This window comes from Desmodus rotundus, chromosome 13, assembly GCF_022682495.2.
Source record: "Desmodus rotundus isolate HL8 chromosome 13, HLdesRot8A.1, whole genome shotgun sequence".
In the NCBI taxonomy this organism is placed as follows: Eukaryota; Metazoa; Chordata; class Mammalia; order Chiroptera; family Phyllostomidae; genus Desmodus; species Desmodus rotundus.
In genome coordinates this window covers 42,831,413-42,855,896 of record NC_071399.1, presented here as the reverse complement: position 1 = coordinate 42,855,896, position 24,484 = coordinate 42,831,413, and the positions used below count along the sequence as shown (strand labels likewise).

At 40.5% G+C, this 24,484-nt stretch overlaps 1 protein-coding gene across 2 annotated transcripts in view; it reads right to left on the bottom strand.

Annotated features, from left to right (window-relative positions):
* STK24 (serine/threonine kinase 24) overlaps nucleotides 1-24,484 on the bottom strand; it is a 134,067-nt gene that overhangs the window by 26,251 nt on the left and 83,332 nt on the right. For both annotated transcript variants that reach the window (XM_024578918.4, XM_024578917.4), the window contains 3 exons: nucleotides 12,820-12,876; nucleotides 586-694; nucleotides 154-311 (listed from right to left, as the gene is read on the bottom strand). In XM_024578918.4, coding sequence (XP_024434686.1) covers nucleotides 154-311; nucleotides 586-694; nucleotides 12,820-12,876 — 324 coding nt within the window. The remainder of the gene's footprint in view (nucleotides 1-153; nucleotides 312-585; nucleotides 695-12,819; nucleotides 12,877-24,484) is intronic.

Sequence of the window (24,484 nt, the reverse complement as noted above, 5' to 3'; positions counted from 1 at the left end):
AAAGAAGAAACCTGTTTTTAACCAAGGCCCAAGAATGACCTTTATGACCTACTTCAAGGTGCCAGTCTTCACCCTAACTGGAAAAACTAGAAAGTAAAAATACAAAAGAAGAGAACTCTCCAGACCCAGCGAGCATGATGTGTCAGCACTAACCTTTGAGTCATAGGCTGACTGTTTAATGACTTCGGGTGCCATCCAGAAAGGGGTGCCCACGAAGGTGTTTCTTTTTATTTGGGTATCTGTCAGCTGTCCCGCCACTCCAAAATCGGCCAGCTTCACCTCTCCGTGTTCAGACAGCAGAACATTGGCAGCTGCAAAATACAACCGAGATGCCTCCTGGAACTGTTTGCTGCTCTGTTCCATCCATTATCATTTTAGGAATGTGTACGTTCTCTTCCCAATGGGACCATGTGCTCAGTAAGAAAAGGCACCAAGGGATGCTTTTGGTTAGACACCCCTCAAAGCCAACTCACCCCCACGCAGATGAAGGTACTGTACAAAAACCCACAGGACAACCTCCCTTGAGGAGCACGTTCCTACCCACCTTAGGTATTTCAAAGGAATAAAAACAATATGCTTTCTTACCTTTAATATCTCTATGAATTTTTTTCTCCGAATGCAAATAATCAAGTCCTTTCAGTATTTCTCTTAATATAGTAGCAATCTGAGTTTCATCTAAAGGGCCAGGTTCTAACTAACAAAAAAAAAAAAGTATTAAAGTTACTTCTGGAATTATAAGAAGTTTGAAATGATAAAACAAAGTTAATACTCCTGTTAAATAGATGACAATAATTAAAATCTAAAAACTCCTCCACTCCAAAACAGGCATTTTTGTCCAATTAAAATCTACTTTAAAGGGCCCTAAAAACAATAACTACAATGAACCAGAGAAAATGACTTTTCTGAATGAAGCGAAGCTAGCTAAGAATTAAAGTAGGACCAGTGAGAAAGCCCATGGTCAGCACTGCCATGGCTACAAGTTGAGCTACAATGGATTTTAGTCCAGAAAGCAAAAGCCTAGAAACTCACAGCACTTGCTGGATAGGGTACAAAGCAGCTTGGCCCTGTCCTAATGTATGTAATGGTAATCAAAACACAAGTAGTTCAAAAGAGAAGGCCTGAGAGCCCACTACTTTCTGAGGCTACCCCTGCACCAGAATTTTTTAAGCCTAAATTTTAAAACATGGGGAAGACAGCAGAAAGAACTCAATTCCTGATTATTGAGATTTTCTTGCTGTATTTTGTATATATAAATAAAAATTACTATTATATTATCCCAAATGAGATAATAATTTCCTCTGAAAACTTTTATTCTGAGAAACTCTAAGAAATTGATATTGACTTCTTAATAGCCACAATTGTATAAAGAAGTAAGGGAGAAATGTCAAGAAACATGCCCATTTTAAAAGGAAAAAATTAGGCTCTAAAGCTCAGTTCAAATTGGGTAGATCCAACCATCACTTGCACAGCAGGAAATTCAACCACAACTTCACAATTACAGCAAAACAACTGAACACTCCCTAAAGAACTAATAATGGAACTGGGGGGGGGGGGGGGTGTCAGAATTCTAATATTAGTTTTTCTTCTGAACAATGGTCCTTGGTATTGCATTTTCAGATTTGACATTATAACCCAAATTCACATCATAATGAAAGCCATCATAACCCAAATTCACACAAACCTGTGACATTCACTAAATTTTAAAAAGATAGATGTGCTTTAGACCAAAGAGAATAAAAACTAAGATGCTACTTGAAAAGTGGAGTTCTGATTCTTGCTCTTACTTCCCTGTATCATGGCCTTCACTGGGACAATGGTGACAGCACAGTTGTTTATGGGACCCAAGGCAGGGAGTAGCTGAGACACAATTACTGCTTCACACAGCTTTACTTGTGCCTGGAACTGCTTTCTGGTTCATCTAGTAACCTATGTCTCCTCTGCTCACTCGCCCAACCTGGTCTACACAAAAATCCACAAAGTCTGGGGGAAAAGTGGTGAGGTCAGCTGGCTTGTCTGGGCAGCAGCTCCTCAGCTCCCTCACCTTCAGGACACAGGTGTAAGTAAGAAGATGGTGCTGCTCACTGTAGTCTTACTGTATAAGTTCAGTCACACTGCTTGGACCAACTAGCCTGTCAGAAATTATCACAAATTCTAATTAAGATACTATCCAAACATTACCTCAGAGGCAACATGTTGCACACTTTGTTCCACAGAAACTAACTTCCCCCAGTTATCTGACCAAGAGTCTTATTTTCAAGAAACACACACTGGAACTACTGTTCCAAAGAGCACAGTCTGGAACCCTCCCTTCACATCTATTTTTGAGTGTTCATGCAAAGTAGAAATTTTAATACTCAAAATGAGGAAAAGGCACTTTTTTCTCATAAGATAGGGGAAAGAGGAAGAAAGGCAGAGAGGCTGGCGTATTTGCTCTTAATCACAACACCAGAACACAGAAGGATAATCCAGTTGTTCAAAATCCTATCACAGAATGTAAGTTCCAGTTCCTCTTCCAACACATTTTGCCCCAAGCCAATTTTATCAGCAACATTTGGCTAGACTTGTGCTTAACTTTAACTTTCCTTCTATTACCAAGTCTTGGAAAGAAACGGTAGAGCAGCCTCATGTCTTTAGCAAGGGGAGATAAGAGTTGAGAAAAACTAATAGAAAAATCTTCCCCTGCATATTTGAGAACTGGCTCTCTGATTAATGTATGTATTTAAATGTGGCCTAAACACCACCCACCAATGATTTATTCACCAGGGTGAAGGGGGTAAAATAGAGGTACTTTTCGGTGTCAAAATTCACTATAAACGGTATTCAGTTGCTCTCTACATCACGGAGATCCTCACTAGTGGGTGAGACCAGGCTGTGCTAACTTCTTGCAGTCACATATTAGCATTCTCCACCGTCTCTAAACAGTATAAATATGGTAGTCTCTATCATTAAGAGAATGATAGAGAGATTATTTGAAGATATCTTCAAATAATCTTTATAAAAGAAAAGACTCCCAAGAAAAAAAATTAGGCTGTACCTCATCTCTGGATGACTTCTAATTCCCTCTCCTTCTTCCTCTGCAACAGAGACTATTAACCAGGCACATGGCCACCCAACAAGAGGCCACACATACCAGCCTCTGTAACAGCAAGTCTGCCCATGTGAATAAGTTCTCCCCAATGGAGTATGAGCAGAAGTGACACATGCTCCCTTCCTGGTCTTGGCCTTGATACACTGGCAGCCAGAGAGAACAATGACTAAAGACCATAGAAAGCCACAGTTTACCGGGCGTAGACCCACCCACCAGTGCAGGACCCTGATGATAATGTGGACTAGAGTCCACTGACCCCACATGTGGAAGAGAAATAAACTTCTATCATGTGTGAGGCGCTGGGGCCACTACAACAGTAGCTCAACTCAAACCCTAATGAATATGCCATCTCATTTTTTAAAAACACATTACAGATACATTTTTAATTTTGTAAAACATCTCTACATAGTATCAAATTGTTATGTGTGACAACATTTTTTTTTAAATCGGTTATAAACACAAGACCATCTCAAAATAATACTAACAGTTTTCAACATGTAAAAAAAAATTCTTGTATCCCATTATTAAAGCATGTCCTTTTCTCAGAGAATTGGGTGCAGGCAGCCAACAAAAAATTGATAGAAGATGAATAAAGGTACAACAAAGTCAGAGGGAGGGGAAGGACAGCATGGTGTCAGGGAAGGCCACAGGCTTTACACCTGGTCACAAAAAGGGCCTAAGTCCAGCTCTGTTGGCTACCTGTGACACCTATCTTCCTACTGTCTCCATTTCATCATCAATATAAATAAGAAGATTATGGGTCTCCAAAAAGGGATGCCTGATTCTCATCACCAGGACCATTGATGTGTAAGGCAGATAGCGGTCTGATGGGACTCTCATACAATATGGGATTTTATTTAAATTGGAGAGTTCTGCATTTCTTAAACTGTAAAGTCTAAAATTTCACATATTTCAATTCGAAGCTCAAAGAAAGTTACCACCAAGTAAGTTAAATTACCGTGGCTTTAAGAATGAATAAATTACAACATTTGGAGAGAATTACTGCTCTTAGAAGCCAAGGACAGAAAAACAAAAAAAAGTCCCTGAAAACAACTTTGTATACGTCACAAATGAAATTCACTTAATATTAAATTCAATTATAAAAAATGAGATAATTTTCTACAGTCCTGTAGCATTTTCCACAAGAGTAAAAAAACAAAATGAAAATTTCCTGCTGTAATGTGAATATTTATCAAAAAGCAACACAGCAAGTTATAACATTTACCCAGATGTTTTGTCTCTTTTCCCATTTTTTAAAATATTTTTCTTGTTATTCAATTACAGTTGTCTACATTTTCTCCCCATCTCTCCACCCCGCCCCCGCTGAATCCAACTCCCTCCCCCACCTCCACTCTCCCCCTTGGTTTTGTCCATGTGTCCTTTATAGTACCTCCTGTAACACCCTCTCCCCACTATCCCTTCCCCACTCCCCTCAGGCTATTGTTAGATGGCTCTTAACTTCAATGTCTCTGGTTATATTTTGTTTGCTTTTTTCTTTTCTTGATTATGTTCCAGTTAAAGGTGAGATCATATGTTATTTGTCCCTCACCGCCTGGCTTATTTCACTTACCATAATGCTCTCAAGTACCAACCATGCTGTGGCAAAGGGTATAAGCTCCTTCTTTCTCTCTGCTGCATAGAATTCCATTGGGTAAATGTACCATTATTGTTTTGGGGTGTTTTTTTTGCTTTTACTCAATGTTTTTTTTAATTTATTTATTTTTATTCAGTTACAATAGTCTGCATTTTCTCCCCATCCCTCCACCCCACCCCAGCCAGTCCCACCTCCCTCCCCCACCTCTACTCTCCCCCTTGATTTTGTCCTTGTGTCCTTTATAGTAGCTCCTATAGACCCCTCTCCGCACTATCCCCTCCCCACTCCCCACTGCCTATTGCTACAATATTCTTAATTTCAATGTCTCTGATTATATTTTGTTTACTTTTTTCTTTTATTGGTTATGTTCCACTTAAAGGTGAGATCATATGGTATTTCTCACTCATCCCCTGGCTTATTTCACTTAGCAACATATTCTCCAGTTCCAGCCATGCCATTGCAAAGGGTATAACCTCCTTCTTTCTCTCTGCTACATAGAATTCCATTGTGTAAATATACCATAGTTTTTGGATCCACTCATTTGGTGTTGGGCACTCAGGTTGCTTCCAGTACTTGGCTATTGTAAACTGTGCTGCTATGAACATTGGGGTACATAGGTTCTTCTGGATTGGTGTTTCAGGGTTCTTAGGGTATAATTCCAGCAGCAGAATTGCTGGGTCAAAGGGCAGTTCTATTTTTTTTTTTTTTTTTTGAGGAAATTGCATACTGTTTTCCACAGTGGACTCACCAGTCTGCATTTCCACCAACAGTGCAATAGAGTTCACTTTTCTCCGTATCCTCTCCAACATTTGTTTGTTGATTTGTTTATGTTGGCCACTCTGACTGGTGAGATGGTACCTCATTGTGCTTTTAATTTGCATCTCTCTGATGGTTAGTGATGCTGAGCATCTTTTCATATGTCTGTGGGCCAGCTGTATGTCTTCCTTGGAAAAGTGTCTGTTCAAGTCCTTTGCCCATTTTTTAATTGGGTTGTTTGTCTTCCTGGAGTGCAGTCATTGAGTTCTTTATATATTTTGGAGATCAGGCCCTTGTCTGAGGTACCAATGGCAAACATGTTTCCCCATACTGTTGGTTCCCTTTTCATTTTACTGCTGTTAACTTAGCCATGAAGAAACTTTTTATTTTGATGAGGTCCCATTTGTTTATTCTTTCCTTTATGTCCCTTGCTTTTAGAGGACGTGTCTGTGAGGATGTTGCTGCATGTAATGTCTGAGGTTTTCCTGCCAATATTTTCCTCTAGGATTTTTATGGTGCTACAACTTATATTTAAGTCTTTTATCCACCTTGAATTTATTTTTGTCTATGGTGTAAGTTGGTGATCAAGATTCATTTTTTTGTACGTAGCTGTCCAGATCTCCCAACACCATTTGATGAAGAGGCTGTTGTTACTCCATTTTATGCTCCTGCCTCCTTTGTCAAATATTAATTGATGATAAAGACATGGGTTTATTTCTGGGCTCTCTGTTCTGTTCCATTGGTATATATGCCTGTTTTTATGGCAGTACAGACTGTTTCGATTACAGTGGCCTTGTAATAGTTTGATATCAGGTACTGTGATCCCTCCTGCTTTGTTCTTCTTTCTCAAAATTGCTGCAGCTATTCGGGGTCGTTTATGGTTCCATATAAATTTCTGAAATGTTTGCTGTATATCTGTGAAATATGTCATGGGTACTTTTACAGGTATTGCACTGAATCTATCAATCACTTTGGGTACTATGGCCATTTTGATGATGTTAATTCTTCCAATCCATGAGCATGGTACATGATTCCATTTGTTTGTGTCTTCCTTAATTTCTTTCTCCAGTGTTGTGTAGTTTTCTGAGTACAGGTCTTTTACCTCCTTGGTTACGTTTATTCCTAGGTACTTTATTTTTCTTGTTGCTATATCAAATGGGATGTTTTTCCTGATTTTTGTTTCTGCTGTTTCATTGTTGGTATACAGGAATGCCTTTGATTTCTGAGTATTGACTTTGTATCCAGCTGTTTTGCCAAATTCATTTATTAGGTCGAGTAGTTTTTTGGTGGAGTCTATAGGATTTTCCATGGACACTATCATGTCATCTGCAAACAGTGACAGTTTCATTTCCTCCTTTCCAATTTAGATGCCTTTTATTTCGTTTTCTTGTCTGATTGCTGTGGCTAGGACTTCCAATACTATGTTGAATGGGAGTGGTGAGAGAGGGCATCCTTGTCTTGTTCCTGAGCTTAGTGGGAAAGCTCCAAGTTTTTGTCCATTGAGTATGATGTTGGCTGTAGGTCTCTCATATATGGCCTTTATGATGTTGAGGAATGCTCCCTCTATTCCCACTTTGCTGAGAGTTTTTATCAGAAATGGGTGCTGTATCTTATCAAATGCTTTTTCCGCATCTATGGATATGATCATGTGATTTTTATCTTTGCTGTTGTTGATGTGATGTATTATGTTTATTGATTTGCAAATACTGTACCATCCTTGCATCCCTGGGATGAATCCCACTTGGTCACGGTGGATGATCTCTTAATGTATTGCTGCATGCGGTTTGTCAATATTTTGTTCAGAATTTTAGCATCTATGTTCATCAGCGATATTGGCCTTAAGTTTTCTTTGTTGTGTCTTTATTTGGCTTTGAGATTAGGATGATGCTGGCTTCATAAAAAGAGTTTGGGAGTCTTCTATCGTTTTGGATTTTTTCGAATAGTTTGTGATGGATAGGGGTTAGCTCTTCCTTAAATGCTTTGTAGAATTCTCCTGTGAAACCATCTAGTCCAGGGCTTTTGTGTGTTGGGAGTTTTTTGATGACTGCTTCAATTTCGTCTGCTATTCTTCATCTGTTCAGGCTTTCTGCTTCCTCTTAATTCAGTTTTGGAATGTTATATTTTTCTACAAATGTGTCCATTTTCACCTAGGTTTTCACATTTCTTGGCATACACTTCTTCGTAGTAATTTCTTACAGTCCTTTGTGTTTCTGTGGTATGAGTTGTCATTTCTCCTCTTTCATTTCTAATTGTGTTTATTTGGATCCTCTCTCTCTTTTTTTCTTGATGAGCCTACTTAAAGGGTTGTCGATTTTCTTTATCTTTTCAAAGAACCAGCTCCTGGATTCATGGATCCTTAGAATTGTGCTTTTAGTCTCTACGTCATTTAACTCTGCTCTGATCACGGTTATTTCCTTCCTTCTGCTTGCTCTGGTCTGTCTTGTTATTGTTCCTCCAGTTCTTGTATGCGTATGGTTAGGTTGTTTGTTTGAAATGTTTCTATCTTTTTAAGGTAGGTCTGTATTGCTATGAACTTCCCTCTCAGGACTGCCTTTGCTGTATCCCATAGGTTTTGGGTTGTTATGAGTTCGTTTTCATTTGCTTCCAGAAACTTTTTGATTTCTTCCCTAATCTCGTTCTTGACCCATCCATTGTTTAATAGCATGCTATTCAGTCTCCATGATTTTGAGGGTTTTGGGTTTTTTCCTTTGGGGTTGGTTTCTAGTTTCATCCCCTTGTGGTCAGAGAAAATGCTTGATATTATTCCAGTTTTCTTGAATTTGTTGAGGCTTGCTTTGTGTCCTGTCATGTCGTCTATCTTTAAAAATGTTCCATGTACACTTGAAAGGAATGTGTATTTTGCTTCTTTGGGATGAAAACATATATATATATATATATATAAGTTTATATTTATATATATACACATATATATACCTATATATATATATAGGTATATATATATTTATAAATACATATATAAATACATATATACCTATATATATAGGTTTATATATATATATATATATAAGTTAAGTTCATTTCATCTAGGGTATTGTGAAGTGACACAATATCCTTGTTGATATTTTCTTTTTCAGATCTGTTTTTGAGAATGAGGTGTTAAAGTGGCCTACTATAATTGTGTTGCTGTCAATATTTGCCTTGAAGTCTTTCAAGATTTTCTTTATGTATTTGGGTGCTCCTGTGTTGGGTGCATGTGTACTTACAATGTTTATGTCTTTTTCGTGGATTCTTCCTTTGAGTATTATGCAGTGACCTTCTGGGTGTCTTTTTACAGACCTTGTTTTGAAGTCTATTTTGTTTGCTGTGAGTATTGCTATCCAGGCTTTTCTTTCTTGTCCGTTTGCTTGGAAAATTTGTTTCAGTCTATGTAGGACTTTTGTCCTAAGGTGGCTCTCTTGTAGGCAGCGTATGTGTGGGTTGTGCTTTCTTACCCATCCAGCTATTCTATGTCTTTTGACTGAAGCATTTAATCCACTTACATTTAAGGTTATTATTGATAGGTAGTTATTCATTCCCATTTTTTCATACCTGTGTTCCCCTGTCTTTCTCTTTTCCTTCCTTTCCTTAAAGCAGGCCCTTTAGCATCTCTTGCAGAGCTGGTTTGGTGGAGGTGTGTTCTTTTAGACTTCTTTTGTGTGGAAAACTCTTTATTTGGCCTTCTATTTTGATTGTGAGCCTTGCTGGGTAAAAGTAGCCTTGGTTGCAGGTCTCTGGTTCTCATGACTTGGAATATTTGTTGCCATTCTCTTCTGGCTTGGAGCATTTCCACTGACAAGTCGGCTGCTAACCTTATTGGAGTTCCCTTGTGTGTTACTTCCTGTCTCTCCCTTGGTGCCTTGAAGATCCTCTGTTTGTCTTGGAATTGAACCACTTTAATGATGATGTGTCTTGCAGTGGGCCTCTTTGGGTTCCTCTTGCTTGGGACTCTCTGTGATTCCTGGATTTGGGTGACTCTTTCTCTCATCAGATTAGGAAAGTTTTCCATCACTACTTTTTCAAATAGGTTTTCTATCCCTTGCTCTTCTTCTTCTTCTTCTGGTATTCCTATTATACGGATATTATAACGTTTCATGTTGTCGTGCATTTCCCTTAATCCCTCTTCATTCTTTATGAGCCTCTTTTCCTTTTCTTGCTCATTCTGGGTGTTTTTCTCTACTTTGTCCTCCTGCTCGCTGATCCGATCCTCTACCTCCTCAAGTCTGCTTTTGATTCCTTCTACTGTGTTCTTCAGTTCAGAAATTGTATTCTTCATTTACTCTTGGCCCTTGTTGATAGTTTCTATTTCCTTTTTCATATCGATATAGTTTGCACTGAGTACATTGTAGTTTCCCTGTAGTTTCTGGTTGTTCTCTGTGAGCTCAGTGAGCTTCCTGATAACCATTGCTTTGAACTCAGTATCTGATAGTTGACTTGCCTCTTTTTCGGTTAGCATTCGTTCTGAGTCTTCCTCCTTTCCTTTCATTTGGGAATTGTTTCTTTGTCCTCCCATTGTTTGTGAGGCTCTTCTTGTTGGCCTCTGCTTCTTAAATTGCTCTATTCTGACTCACTGGGTTTATGGTATGAACTTCTATGGTAGAATGCCAGTGGGATTCAGTGGTGCTGTCTCCTTAATCTCCTGTGCTCACTGATCTTGAGCTGACGTTTATGGGTGGAACATGGTCTAACTCTGGTCTTTTCAGCACTCCAGGTTTTCTTGTCTCACCTTTGGGAAAAAGAGGAAGGAGGGCAATAAAATAAAAAAAGAAAGGAAGGAGGGAAAATGGGAATAGTAAAGGAAAGGAAGGAAGGAAGAAGGAGTAAAGGAAGATCAGAGGCAAGATAAGAAGGAATTTTAACAAAAATTAAAATAAAAAAATAAAAGGCGGCAGGAGGAAGGAATACAAAAGTAAAGGAATAAAGGAAGAAGATATAAAAAAAGAAAGGAAGACAGAAAGGAAGAAGGAATTTAGGGGTAAAGAAAAAAAAAGTCTTCTGGTGGCTTTAAATTGGTCAGGTTAGTTCTGCTGGTCTTCCTGTCTGTGAAACAGGATGGGGTAGGTGGAGGGATTGGTTTCACTTTTCTTCTCCCTTCCTGAGCCACACTCTTCGTGGTTGTCCAGCCTCCAGTCCAGTTCCTCAGTGTCCTTCTGCTCCCCCCTAGGCCTTTAGTCCACCAGTTGTGCTGTCCTTGAGGTGCACCAATTAGGCGCAACTCACACTCCACCTTCTTGCTATTTGCTCTCCTAGATGCTAGGGGCCTTGGTGCTCCTTCAGGGTAGTTCAGCCCCTTACTGGGTCAAGTCTTTCAGGGGACTGCAGTCTCCCCTAGCCCTGCAGCTCCCCTCTGCTCGGCGTTCGGCCTTCCTCCAAGAGGGCGAGTAGGCCCTGCAAGGCTCTGTGTGCAGGGGCTAGGTGGTAGGTCTTCAGTCCCAGGTGCTTCAGGCGTGGTCACCCACAGGCAGCCAGGCCACTGATCGGGTTGTGCACTGATCCCAGGCTTTGGGGCCTGTGCGCCCAGGTAGCTGGGCCGTTGATCAGAGTGAGCATCCACCCGAGGTTTCAGATGTGGGTTCGCAGGCCGCTGATCAGTGTACGCACCCACCCGAGGGCTTTGGGCCTGTGCACCCAGGCAGCTGGACCGCTAATCTGGGGGCGCACCAACCAGGCTTCCGGTGTGTGCCGGGGCTGCTTATCCAGTGTTCACAGTCCAGGGGCTAAAGGGGTGCGGGCGCAAGAAGCCAAGGCTCCTGTGGAGAATTCTCTAAACAGCCACTGAGTGCCTCGGTTTTCTCTTTTTCTTTTGGAGAAATTCCTCCTATTCAAGCCCCCCAGCCCAAACAAGCACCTGGCCTCTCACACAGCCCAGCCTGACTCTCTCCCAGGAATCCTACAGCAGACCCCGCACCCCGGCCGGGGGCTTCAGCCGCCCTGGTCCCCGCGCTGGTCCCAGGGACCTTGTCCTTAAGCACTCTTCTTACTGTCTGAGCTTTCAATGTCCCCTATCTTTGGTCTTCAATCTTCATATATGCTGGAATACCATTTGGCTCTTCGCTCTGTTCCTCAGATCAGCTAGGTGTTTTACTGGTGCCGAGGGGAAGTGGACTCTGCTCCCACCTATCTCGCCGCCATCTTCCTCCCATTATTTCTCTGTTCCCATTTTAATGTAATGGTTTATAGCATATTAAATTGTTTTCTTTACCTTTCCTTTGAACATCATTTTGACCAATTGCATTTATGGTTTATAACATTAGATGATTTTGTTTAAATTGGGTATTCAAGTCTTTTAGAGGTTTACAGTTTTATAGGTTTACCTTCCCCAAAAATCTATGATTTGCTACTGTAACTACGAGAAAGCAAGCTGCTTTTAATCAAAGTGCACTTCTTTCCTCAGTGAATAAAATCTGTGTAGACTATAATCACTAAAAAACATGGGCTTCTTTCAGCTCTCACTCTGAGGGCCGTGAATAATGCAGACCCATCTCCTGACAACTTTCTATCAGGCAGGACCCACGTTCTAACACTAAAATGATTAAGTTAGGCTTGTCTTGGAAAGCACCACTCATCCCGCAGCCCAGCTTTTACTGTTCAGGTAGAAAAAGAGAGCTGATTACATTCATTTCACTGCATAACCACAGTGGGGATGAGATGTCAAGTGCTAAACAACTGTATGAGTTCTTTAAAAAATTTGTTTTGCCTATACTGCGCATCAAGGAATACTTAAGCAATGCTTTGATTCACTGGTTATTTCTGAGCATCTCATCAGTGATATGTAAACCATGTTTTACCATGACACACAAGTCACAGACTGTGACTCTAAGGTCATGCTATACCTAGCTTCCACTACCTTGTGTGGAAGACAGTGGTGCACACTAATGGCACAGCTCCACCATACACACACTCATAACCTGACCACCACTGTCGTATGTGGCACCACACTGCAACCATCACACACTGCCAGTCTCTTACTCCTGAAAATGTTTTAATTTTTAAAAATTCTAATTTTAACAAATTCTAAATTAAAATATTACCCACATATTTTGCAAGCTAAGTTACGATTTGAAATTTGAGACAATGATGGGGTTTCAGCTCTACAAAAGTTAAAACCAGTTTTGGAAAACTAACAAACTGTTCTTCAGTAAGATAATGACAGACAAAATCCTTCTCAGCTTTTATGAATGAACTCGTGGATTTCCCAAGAAACAAAACTGGTTTCAAAAGTAGACCTATAATTTTCAGTATATCAGAAGCAGAAATACATATTATAACAAACAGTTTAGTCCATTTTTCATGGAACATAAAAGAAACAGCACAGAATTATATTTAAAACCAAGATTTACTGAGAAGAGCTTTAATGTGTACCACCTTCCAACTTAATACTTACTAGATCTAGTGCAGAGCCTCCACCAAGATATTCCATTATTATCCACAATTTAGTATCCTACAAAAACAAAATAAGAGAAATTACTTTTAAAACAAGCAAACCCCTCCAAAAAATAAATAATCTAAGGGTATCTTTTTGTTATTTTGGAACTAGTAATTTTTCTAATTCGCATACAACAAGAAAAGTATGTCCAAGTTGAGTCATGTGCAGGAAAGACCTATGCAATCTCAGAGGAGGACTTTCACAGTCTGGCTGGGACCCCGGCATCAGACTCTTCCAGGCAGTGTGTTCCAGACCTCATGAACCAGAATCTCTGAAGATGGGAAGGGACAGGAGGGCGTGTTATTCTGAAACAACCTTAGTAACCCAGAAGCACAGTAAGGTTTGAGAACCAGTTTCCAAAGCCAGTTAAGGACAGCAGCTGTCACACAAGTTCCACCCTGGTGTGAGCCAGGAGGTACCAGAGCACACGTGGGATCAAGTCACTTCCCTGCTAGTGTCTTGCAGCTCTGAGGTACAGGGACTGACCCTCAGTCCCTGTGAGCAAAGGGAAAGGCAATACTGCAAAGGTGGGATGGCAGCTAACGTGAGCTTCATATGAAGGCGGCCAATTTCAGACTCCCCCCCAAAAGCTACTGTCCTCTCTTCAAGGGAGCTTTCCAGGAAAGCAGACCTCTGCTTACTGAGCTTTGTACCTGTGTGTGTCCCTTAGTTCCCCCTTCACCAGAGGGTGAGGTGCCACTTGTGACTCTGTGTTTTCCTTTTGTCTTTCACGAAGCTGGAGTTCTCTTTTTAGACATAAATCCCAAACTGATTCTCCCCTGAAAACAAACAAGCAAGCAAGCACGTATCTGCACCATTCCCCGAGAGGGAGTGCCTATGTGGTGATTGGGAATATGTGGGCTTGGGGATAAGCCAGACCAGGGTTGAGATTCTGACCCCTCCTTACTATCTGAGGGGCCAGGAAAATTATTTCCTCTCTAAGCTTCTGATTGAGAGCTTAACTAAGTCCCAGAACAACAGCTGGTGACATGCATAACCCGTAACAGCACCAGTGGCAAGTAACCCATCAGGAGTATTGGTGGGAGATAACCCAGCACAACACTGGTGGGTATTCTGGCCTGCTACCTGGGAGCTATAATCATGGGCATCCTTTTATCAGCATGATTCATTGCTAACTCAGTATTTTATGTAACTTTTATATGCATCAGGAGAAAACAGAAAAACAAAACCTTTCCAAGGCTCTTTAGTACCTTCAGGATGGAACCATGCCTTGACACTTCAGAATATCCCCAAGAAGGCCCCTCTGCCAAGCACTCATCCAACTCCATAGTTCTAATGATACTGACTCTGGCCTCTCACCTCAGCAGTTTACTGTCAGGAAAACCCTCATCTGTCCCATATGCTGTGTAGACTTCTGCTTTAGCACCTACTGGTCTGACTTCCATTTTAGATTTACTTGTCTGTGTTTCCCACCGACAACAAACAAGTGCCAGGGGACAGTGTGTGGTATGCTCAATCCCTGTAAAGGTTAGTTATGGTACTCTGTCATCAAGGAAGGGTAAGTTATATTGCCTGGGTATTCACTTCAGGGAGGCAACAAAGGCATGCTCCACATTTGTAAAATAAACTCCTTCTGAAATTTAAAATAAATCCTGACATCTGAAGTCAATTCTATAATGTTATAAATAAAAAGTCCAAGTTTGATTGTATATAGAATACTTTCTCAAGCTTTTTAATGCCCTTGACTACTAATATGATGAAGACAATTTAAATCTAGATTGGGAAAGGCACAGAACACTTAAATGGTATGTTTGGAATTCACTGTATCCATACAAAGATTTTACTCACTTAATAACCATCCATCCGGTCAAGGACACCTGCCTTGAATGGGCTCAATCACCTCCTGGTTCTGATTTAAAGAGAACTTCCTATCAGAAGGAGTATTCCCTAGCCTTCTTCTCCTTTCTCAAATAAGCTCAATGTTAGATTTCTATAACACTTGATACTAGAGAACATTTGTGTTGCTCCTTTTGAACATTTCAAAAGCATCTTGTCTGATAACTAGAAATAAAGTATTCTAGAGAACACCTAATACATTTTCAATGATATGGGAAACTTAAATTGTTTTTCTTTTATTTTTTCTTTTTAATAAAAGGTTTGTTTGTTTCTTATCCTTACCTGAGGACATATTTTCATTGCTTTTAGAGAGAAAGGGAGAGAAACATCAATGAAAGAGAGAAGTTTTGATTGCTTACCTCCCATACACGCCCAGACAAGAGATCATACACTTCTAGACTAGTAACTGAACCTACAACCCAGGTATGTGCCCTGACCAGGAATCGAACCTACAACCCTTGAGTTACAGGACAACACTCCAACAGAGCCACACTGGCCAGGATCAAATTGTTTTTCTATAAGGGAACTTAGAACTTCAAATTTCTATTCCCATTCCCTTTTTATAGGGCTGTTTGACCCAGCTCCTATTTTTTTTATAATTTTATGGGCATTAGGGGCAAGTTTGCTGAGAGCAAGGTAAACTTTCAACAGGCAGGTAATCTCTCCTCGCCACACTCCCAACCTGCAGGGAGCTGTGCAATAGCACACCCTGGGAACAATCTTTGCTGACTCTGGAGATTACAGTGTCACGAAATTGCTTCCTGGAACAGCAAGAAGCCAAGTGGCCACACCTTGTCTGCCATTCCAACACTCCAAACTCCTAAATCCCCGCTGGGCTAGCCCAGCAACTACCAAGGAAACAAAATACCCTTTAAAAATAACTACATCCTCTTTTCAGGGATAAGTGACACATTTTCCAGTGGTGCCCTAATAATACCACAGGGGTGCATTAAAGCAACAGCAGAACAAGTGGCAAACTAGGTGCTCCCTAGCTGAAAGGCTAAAACCCCACCCCTTCATTAAGACCTCACCTTCCTGGAGAGGTAATGCAGTAAAATGACCAGCCTGCCTCTATTTTCATCCAGCTGCTTCCCAGTACCAGACATACTCAGGTGTGAATGCTATACAAGCACAAAGTCCACCAGATTCAAGGGCATCTAAGAAAACAGTGTTAGGTCCTTTATTTGGGCCACTGATTTTTAAGTACCCGGGCTTGGGCCTATGACTTTTGTCCCCAATTCCATCAGCACCACTAATCCACTAACTGAGGAATAGAATGGAATTTGCATCATGAAAAGCTCCACTGGCTACCACCTACTGCCTGAACTTGCTTTCCAACCTTACTGGGTATGTCACTGACTTTTGCCATGGACAGTCGACTAGTCCCCATTCACTCCAGATGAGCTGCCACTGGGCAGCCTCTCTCAGGGGCCAGCACCAGAAGGCAGCAATAAGCAGTGTGAGCACCTGTCTTACCACAGAGAGCTTGCGTTCTAGAGCTAAAGACAACCTCCAACGAATCTTAACTCACAAGTGGGTGCCATGACAGGGTACAGCAGGGATCTGCCAGTTCAAGTCAGAACCAAGTACCTTTTAAAATAAAGCCGAATGATGAGTTGGCACTGGGGTCAGGAGAAACTAAGGAAGGGGACCAGGGAAAGAAGTACAGGTCAGCAACCAGAATGGCAAAAGTGAAGCTGCAATGCAGGAAACAGGACCTAAGGGAAAGAAGGCACATGGAGGGGGCCTGGTGGCGAGCAACCTGAAGTAAAACCACAGAGAAAGGCTGATCTTATAGTAGCTGGGAACAAACATGTCAGACTTTCTCCTAAAAATCTCCGAAGGGTACCAAAGCAGATACTCATTTTGGAACAGGCACTCAATGTGTGTGAGAAGGGGCTGGAAATAGTTAAAGGCTCTTGCATGGTCTGCGGAGAGGAGAGAGAAGAGGTGAAAGGTGAACATGATTTCATCTGCAGAGGCTTAGAAGGCAGAAGTGGCAGGACTCCATGGTGCACAGGAATGTCAAAGTGACTTCCGGCACTGGCCTCACTCAAATAAACACCTGGCAGTGCCATCTAATGACAAGCAACACAGGGGAAGGAGGTAAGAGGGTGCGAATATGAGAGGTCTGACATAAAGATGCCCCACCCAACATTATAGAGAGTGAGTCAATCTCCTTTATCTTAAAAAATAACAAAACCCTGGTTTAAAAATATCTGACAGCTTCTACTAAATTCTATTATGACTTCCAAACTCTTTGGCCTAGGGAACTACCCCAATCACAAGCACGTAGCCATCTGCCTCCTCATCTCATTTCCACGAGCTCTGCACCATGCCCCTGGAATGTAACCCTAACACCTGCATGTTTCTGCACAGCGGCTCCCTCTGATCCTCTGAGATGACTTAGGGTATCCATCTCCATACTTCATTCTCCAGATCCAAACATCTGTCCTCACTCTTCCTCTCCCCTCAGAGAGAAGTCGGTCTCATCCTCCACCCAAGAATGGCCATGCAGCTAGCTACATCAGGGTTTCTCAACTTTGGCACTACTGACATTTGGAGAATAATCCTTCCTTGTGTGCACTGTCTGGTGCACTACAGAGTGTAAGCAGCATCCCTGCCAGTAACAACACATCTCCAGTTCTGATGATCCAAAGTTTCTCCAAAATTTCCAATGACCTCTAGGAGCCAGTCATCAAAAGCCACTAAACTGTATGATCAACAGTGATAAACATGAAGTGTTACTATACCAGAAACACTGACAAATAATTCCCTCCTTATTCTAGCAGAATCAGTTTTGCACATACCCTGAAACCTCCAGCTAAAAGATTACCAGTAATTCACCATGATACATCAAAGCTTTGGATTCCTCATCCATAAAAAAAATGGTAATAATCTGTGTTTCCAAACCTCACAGTTCAACTGACAATAACATGAGATAATAAATGTTTAAAAACTTTATAAAGTTCAAGTTACTAAACACATGGGAAGTGTTTTAAGCTTTATCAACATCATCACTCATAAGTGCCTTAAAATAACCTGCTAAAACCCAAAAAGCCAAATTAACTGAACAAATACTATTCCTCTGCATAGGAGTTTCTGAGGGGAAAAAAAAAAAGTGAAACAATGATTCCTACACATTCTATACTAGAATGAAAAAATAATTACTGTTCTACCAGACTTCAGGCAAGAGTGTCTGAAAAGGATAGTCTGGTCAAGGATACCCTTAGCCTGTTCTCGATGACCAAATGACCACACAGTCACTGCCCAAATGCAAATGCCCTTATAAAACCTTATAAATGGTGACCTGTGAGGCAATCTTAAAATGAGAATAATTTTGAACAGAATAATTTCATTTTTTAAAAATGACCTCAAACAATGTAAGTCATGAATACAATTTTCTTAAAAGGGAAAGAAAATGGCTTATTTAATTAAGGATCAAAATGTAAAAGATACTCAAATATATGCAGTGAAAATCTTCCTTCCCATCCCTGCCCCCTAGTCCAGTCTCCACGTCCAACAAGTTATCACATCTTACGTAACCTCAGTAGTATTTTCTGCAAATGCGTACCTAGAAACTCTCTCTTCCCTTATATCCAAATGGTAACATTCCTTATACTGTTCTGTATCTTGCTTTTCATTAGAGTATTTAATACCTGTCCATAAAGGACTTTTTTTTTTAACCATAACTAATTCATGCCCTATTTCACAACATTAAGTTTACCATTTTTGTTGTTTTTATGAGCTGGCTCACCAGAACCTCTCATTTTGGGAATTACTGGAATTCCCCAATCCTGCTAGGTCAAAGGAAACCACTTGAATTTTAACAGGTAATAGTAATAACCAATGACTCTTCAAAGAGCTTACTTCAATTTATACTACCTCCAGCAATGTATGAGAATCTTCATTTCCCCTTTACTACAGTGTAATCAAACTATTTTTTACATGCTTACTGATTTGAGAGATGGGGGGGGAGAGAGAGAGAGAGACAGAGACAGACAGACATTGATGTGAGAGAGAAACATCGATCAGTTGCCCCTCATACATGGCCCAAGCAGGGACCAAACCCACAACCCAAGTATGTGCCCTGACCAGGAAAAGAACCCACATCCCCTTAGTATATGGGATGACCCTCCAACCAACTGAGCCACCCAGCCAGGGCTCAAACTATTTCGGGGTCCTATTGTCATGGGCTGAATTGTGTTCCCCCTCAAATCTGTATTTTGAAGTCCTAATCCCCAGCACCTCAAAATGTGATTAGATTTGGAGATCCAGTTTTTAAAGAGGTGATTAAATTAAAAAGAAGCCATTAAGATGGGCCCTAATCCAATCTGACTGATGCCCTTAATAAGAAGAGATGAGGACACAGGCACACACAGAGGTAAAACCAGTGAGGACACTCAGAGAAGATACACAACTACAGGCCAAGGGGAGAGGCCTGAGGGGAAACCAACCCTGACTTCATCTCAAGACTTGTAAGCTCCAGATTTGGGGGAAAATAAATTAATTTATGTTGTTTAAGCCATGCCATCTGTGGTACTTTGTTGTGGCAGAAAACGAAGATGATCCACAAGTGAGAAAAAATGGTATCTCAGAAAGTTTATCTTTCTCTTATTGTAAAGTTGAACATCTTTACATATTGAAGAGTCATGCACATTTTCTGTGAACCCTCAATTTATTTCCTTTGTCTGTTTTTTATTGGGTTAAAGATATTTTTTAAAAACAGGAGCTATTTAAGGTATTTAGGAAATTAGCCTTCTGTAATATGATCTGCAAACACAGCATTTTCCTCATTTGTCTTTGGATTGTTTTTGGTACTTTTTCCTTGCAGAAATTAATGGCGACACAACATCAATAATGATACTGTTAGGTACAAGTTTAGGAGGAGGAGGAGCCATGGGAGGGGGTACACAGTACTTGCAGAAAAAGCTCAAAAATGACTGATTAACTGCTTCCACCAAGTATCTGTTTTTAACAGGATAACAAGAGGTGGTCTGGACCAAGATAAAAAACTGAGTTAATAGACCTCCACCTATACTTACGTCAAGGAAGTCTCACCCTCACTTGAAAGAGCACACACCCCCGTTCTCCCAGCAAACTGATGTTATTTCCTCACCCCACCCCACAAATTATATAAACCCGAAGGACCAAGAGACCAATCGCCTATGCCTTTCTCAACCGCCTCAGCTAGGCCTGTTCTCTTCCTGAAAACGTATCACTAATAAACTTTGTTTATATGCAAACAGGCTTGCTGATGTATAATTCTTTACTGGTTGGCAAGAAGAATGAAGCCTCCCACAACACCACCACCCTACATGTAAATGTGCTCGGAATTGTTTGGAACTGTTTCCTAAGAACATGGAATTGGTGACTCAAAATGGGGGCTCCCTTTTCAGTAGGGAAAAGGGGGCTTGACAGATATCAGCACATGACAGAAAGGTTAAAAGGAAGTAAACAGGATGGTAGATTCTGCAGTTAACAAGATTTTTAAGTAGGAATTCTAAAATGAACTAACTCTGCTTTGCATCTATACTGCATTCAGAGGCCTCCAAATTCATTAGCTGTAACAAGAGGCTGAGCTCAAGAATTATCTACAATGCAGTAAGTTTTTTTTAAAACAACACATGGTCACAGACTTCCTTAAGAATATAGTTTTTAAAGTAGAAATACTTTTCTGTTAAGATGTGGGCATGAATACAGAATGTTGAAGGTGAGGATGGCTGGGGTGGGGAAAGTGCTGGGGTGAAAATGGAGACAACAGTACTTGAACAACAATAAAATACAAAAATTAAATAAATAAAAATTAAAAGAATGTTGAGGTGGGGTTTGACTCCTGTCTGACCCTTACAATCGGTATGACCCTGAGACCAGTCTCTCAGTGACTCCCTGACATCACAGCCCCCTTCAATTATATTCAAGTACAGAACACAGTTCCTGACCTCAAAAACTTAACTGCCTGTCTCAGTGATCCTAGCATTTCTTAAATGATATAGACGGCTACTATGCAGATGGTCTCACTGAGGGGTAAAAAAATGAGTAATAAATACCTAGGTTCTGACTTTAAAGAACTTAAAGTCATAAAGAAAAAGTGGACAAATAACTACAATCAGACAGCCTGTGGTGGGTGCCACAAAATGTCACGGATATTGAGAGGAGAGGCCCATCTGAACTGAATAAGAAGGCTTAGATGAGGTGCCAGGAGAGAAGTATTTGAGCTGCACCTTGAAGAACGGTGACAGACTGGGGCAGGGATGACAAGGAATGTGTTTCTGGCAGACTCGTGGGAAAGCAAAGTGGATGGTCATGGAATAAACAAGTGATCCTGTTCAGCTAAAGCAGCTGAAAATAATGCCAGTTCATAAAGCTTCAGCTTAACTTAACAAGCAATGAGGAAATCACCAAAAGTTTTAGATAAAAGGATAAGTAACCAGCAACTACCTACACTACAGAACAAATGAGGCGAGAAAGAGACTTGACTTGGGGTGGTGAACACACAACGCAACATGCAGATGATGTGTTACAGAATTGTACACATAAAGCCTATAATTTTATTAACCAATATCACCCCCAATAAATTCAATTAAAAAATAAAAAGAATGAAAGGGGAGAGAAGAGTAAGAAGATCATCACAAAGCAAAGCAGAAGGTCAGGGCAAGACCTACAGACATTCTAAAAATGGCATTGATGAGCATTTGCTGAGAAGACAAATCAAAACTGTCCCACTATTTTGAGCCCCAGTAAGTGAGGACTTGAGGAATATAAATGTGAAGGTCATAAAGAGGACAACAGGATGGACAGGGGAGGGAAGTAGAGATGGCTCTTTGTACTTTTGAAATATTATGAAATGGTCTGGTAGATACACCAGAGCAGGTGAAAATATGGTTTTGAAATTCAGGAGACAGACTAGGATCAGCATAGAGATGATAACTGATACACAGTAGAAAGCGTATAGGGAACTACTGAGGACCTTTGGGTTGGTATGAAAATTACTTTAAGCTGAATACAAATATTTGAGGTTCAACAGATGCAGAAAGAAGCCTTCTAGGAGCTTCCCTGATCTGACTAAAGAAGCTATTTCTAGTAAATGAGGCTGCCACAAATCCCCTCTTTGGGGATGGGTCTACTCTCAGGAGGAAGAACAGAATAAACCAATCATAAGTCCCCCCTCAGGACCTGAAGGAGGAAGCAAGACCTTTCCTATTTTTTAAAGACAAACCACCAATTTTCTTATCTCCTGTTTGTACTTGTAAAGTTTCATTTGACTTTCCTAAAGGAACACATCTGTTCTTCCTCTCCCTTTCCCCTACTAGTTAAGATATAAGCCTCTATCTTTAATCATTTAATGAGTAGGCATTCTTATAAATTTTCCTGTTAATCTGTCTTTTGCCATTTCGATTTGCAGGCCCCCTAGTCCAAAAGAGGGTAAAGGAAAAGGTTTTTTTCTTCCTAATAAGTGATATATTATAAAGTTTTTACCTGAAGGGGTGCCACAGGGAAAATGGGGTGAGTCAGGCTCCCTCGCCCGGATATCTGGTCAACTATAACTTAACAGCGTTCGTATCACCTTGAGTACGAGCCCGCATGCACAGAATCAAACTCTGTTATATAATAGTTTGGCACCCTGCCATCTTTGTGTGCATTTAGTACATAAGGGAGTCGGGACCTCCTGGTGCGGCTAACGTAGCTCACCCTACCCTGGAATAAAGGCATGTCAGACATCCGGACAGCTCCATGAATTTTGTTCTGTCTGCCCGAATCTCATGTGAACCTGCCCAGCCTTGAACAGCTGAAGGACAGGTGCTCAGAACATACAGGGGTAGGCAAAAGTAGGTTTACAGTTTTAAGTATACGAAACACAAGAGTTTATTTCTGTATTATATTTATTCTTGGATTATAGATTTTGTCGTACAAACAACTGTAAACCTACTTTTGCCTATCCCTGTATGCAAGCCACCCCATGTAAATAAAGGTCAGTCCCTATCATTTTACTGATCTTTAGTTAATAAGATGGCCCCATAAGCACATGAGAACTTTAAATCCCTGTGAGTCACTTTCCCCACTGGCTACCCTGGTTCTCAACCATATTTTGAAGGGGGTGGAAGAATAACAATGCTGAAACTGGTAATATTCAGGGTCAAAACTTTCACCTGGGGGAGGCTTCAGTTTCCCCACATGACCATTATCAAAACTAGCCAACCTAGTACTGGACATTGTGGTAGGAAGGAGGAGGCTGACTCTCCCGCTTTCTTCCCTCCATACCCCAACTCAGGCTCACACAGCAGTTGTCTACCTCTGATATACTCCAGTAGGGAAGAAGGCTTTACATTAAAAACAACAGCAACAACAACAACATAAAAAAAGGAAGTTTCATAGAAAATCATTTCTATCAACATTGTCTGAAGAGGCTGCTTGGAGTAAAGAACAAAAATAGGGACCCAGCCCAAGGTAGTTCTTTGGAAGAAAACAAGCACTATTAAGCATCCCAGGACAGGTGTAGAGGGAGCAGACTGCCCCACAGAAAGCTGTACTTTGCCTGGCCACAGCAAGAGAGAAGTAGGTGTTGTGCACCTTTTATATGTTAGATATAGTACGAGATGCCATACATACATTATTTCTACCAGTGCTTACCACATTCCTATGTTTCCATTGTAGTATTCCCATGCTCTAGAAAAGGAGTCCAAAGAGTAAAATAACTTGCCAGATCCTAGAATACAACAGATCCTGAAGCCTTTACTCAGCCTTACCACTTCTCACTCCATTAGTACACCCCTTCTCTGTTCACCCCAAAGTAAACCTGAGCAACAGACACGAATCACTCAGCCCATTAAAGATAAGAGCACTGGGGGGGGGGTTCCCCAATGATAAGTAAAAGGGTAGGAAAAAGAAACTCCAGTCTTCCTTCTCTCAGTGGCCCTAATAGGAAGACATCAGTACTGCAAGGCAAGGAAAGTCTTCCAGTGTTGGAAACAACTATGAAATGAGAGAAAGGCCGGTATACACAAATATCAACTAAGAACAGGTTTTACAATAAAACCTGAAACAGCACAAATAGAAACAAATCAACTGAAAATTATTGGATCAAATCCTTAGCTCAAACGAAACAAACAAACAAACAAACAAAAAACCCCAGAACTACAAATTAGCTAAAAGTACTGTTGGCAGCGCTACATACACCAAAGCTACACAAAAGACCTGAAGATTTATTCAAAGGGAAACTTACACCATTATGTACTTCTATTACCAAGCCAAAAAAGAAAAATATTTAAGTGCTCAATCCAAAAGGAAAAAAGGCAGACAGAAAACTAAGGAAAGAAATCAACCTAAGGAAAGCAAAGAAGAGGAATTAATAAAGATAAAGATACATGCATAATTAATTAATAGAAAATGTTAGAAGAAAATTTTTTAGAGTACTAGGTAACATCCAGTTACTGTAATCAAGAAAAAAATGGCAAACACATTAATATAACACTTAAAACAGAGTATTATTACAGAGAGGAAAAATTTTTAAATGCAAACATCACAATATTTTATGACAGTAAATTTGAAAATCCAGAATGAAAGAGATAATTTCTTTGTAATTTATAAATTAAAATTTATTCAAAAAAGAATAAGAACTACAGGCAGAAAAAGGTGGGTTAAAGAAACTGATCAATAAACCTCTGAATACACACACACACACACACACACACACACACAAAAGAATGGACAGACAGCAAGAAGTTGAGATGATTTTTGTCCTTGAAAAATTCTGAACCTTAAAAGA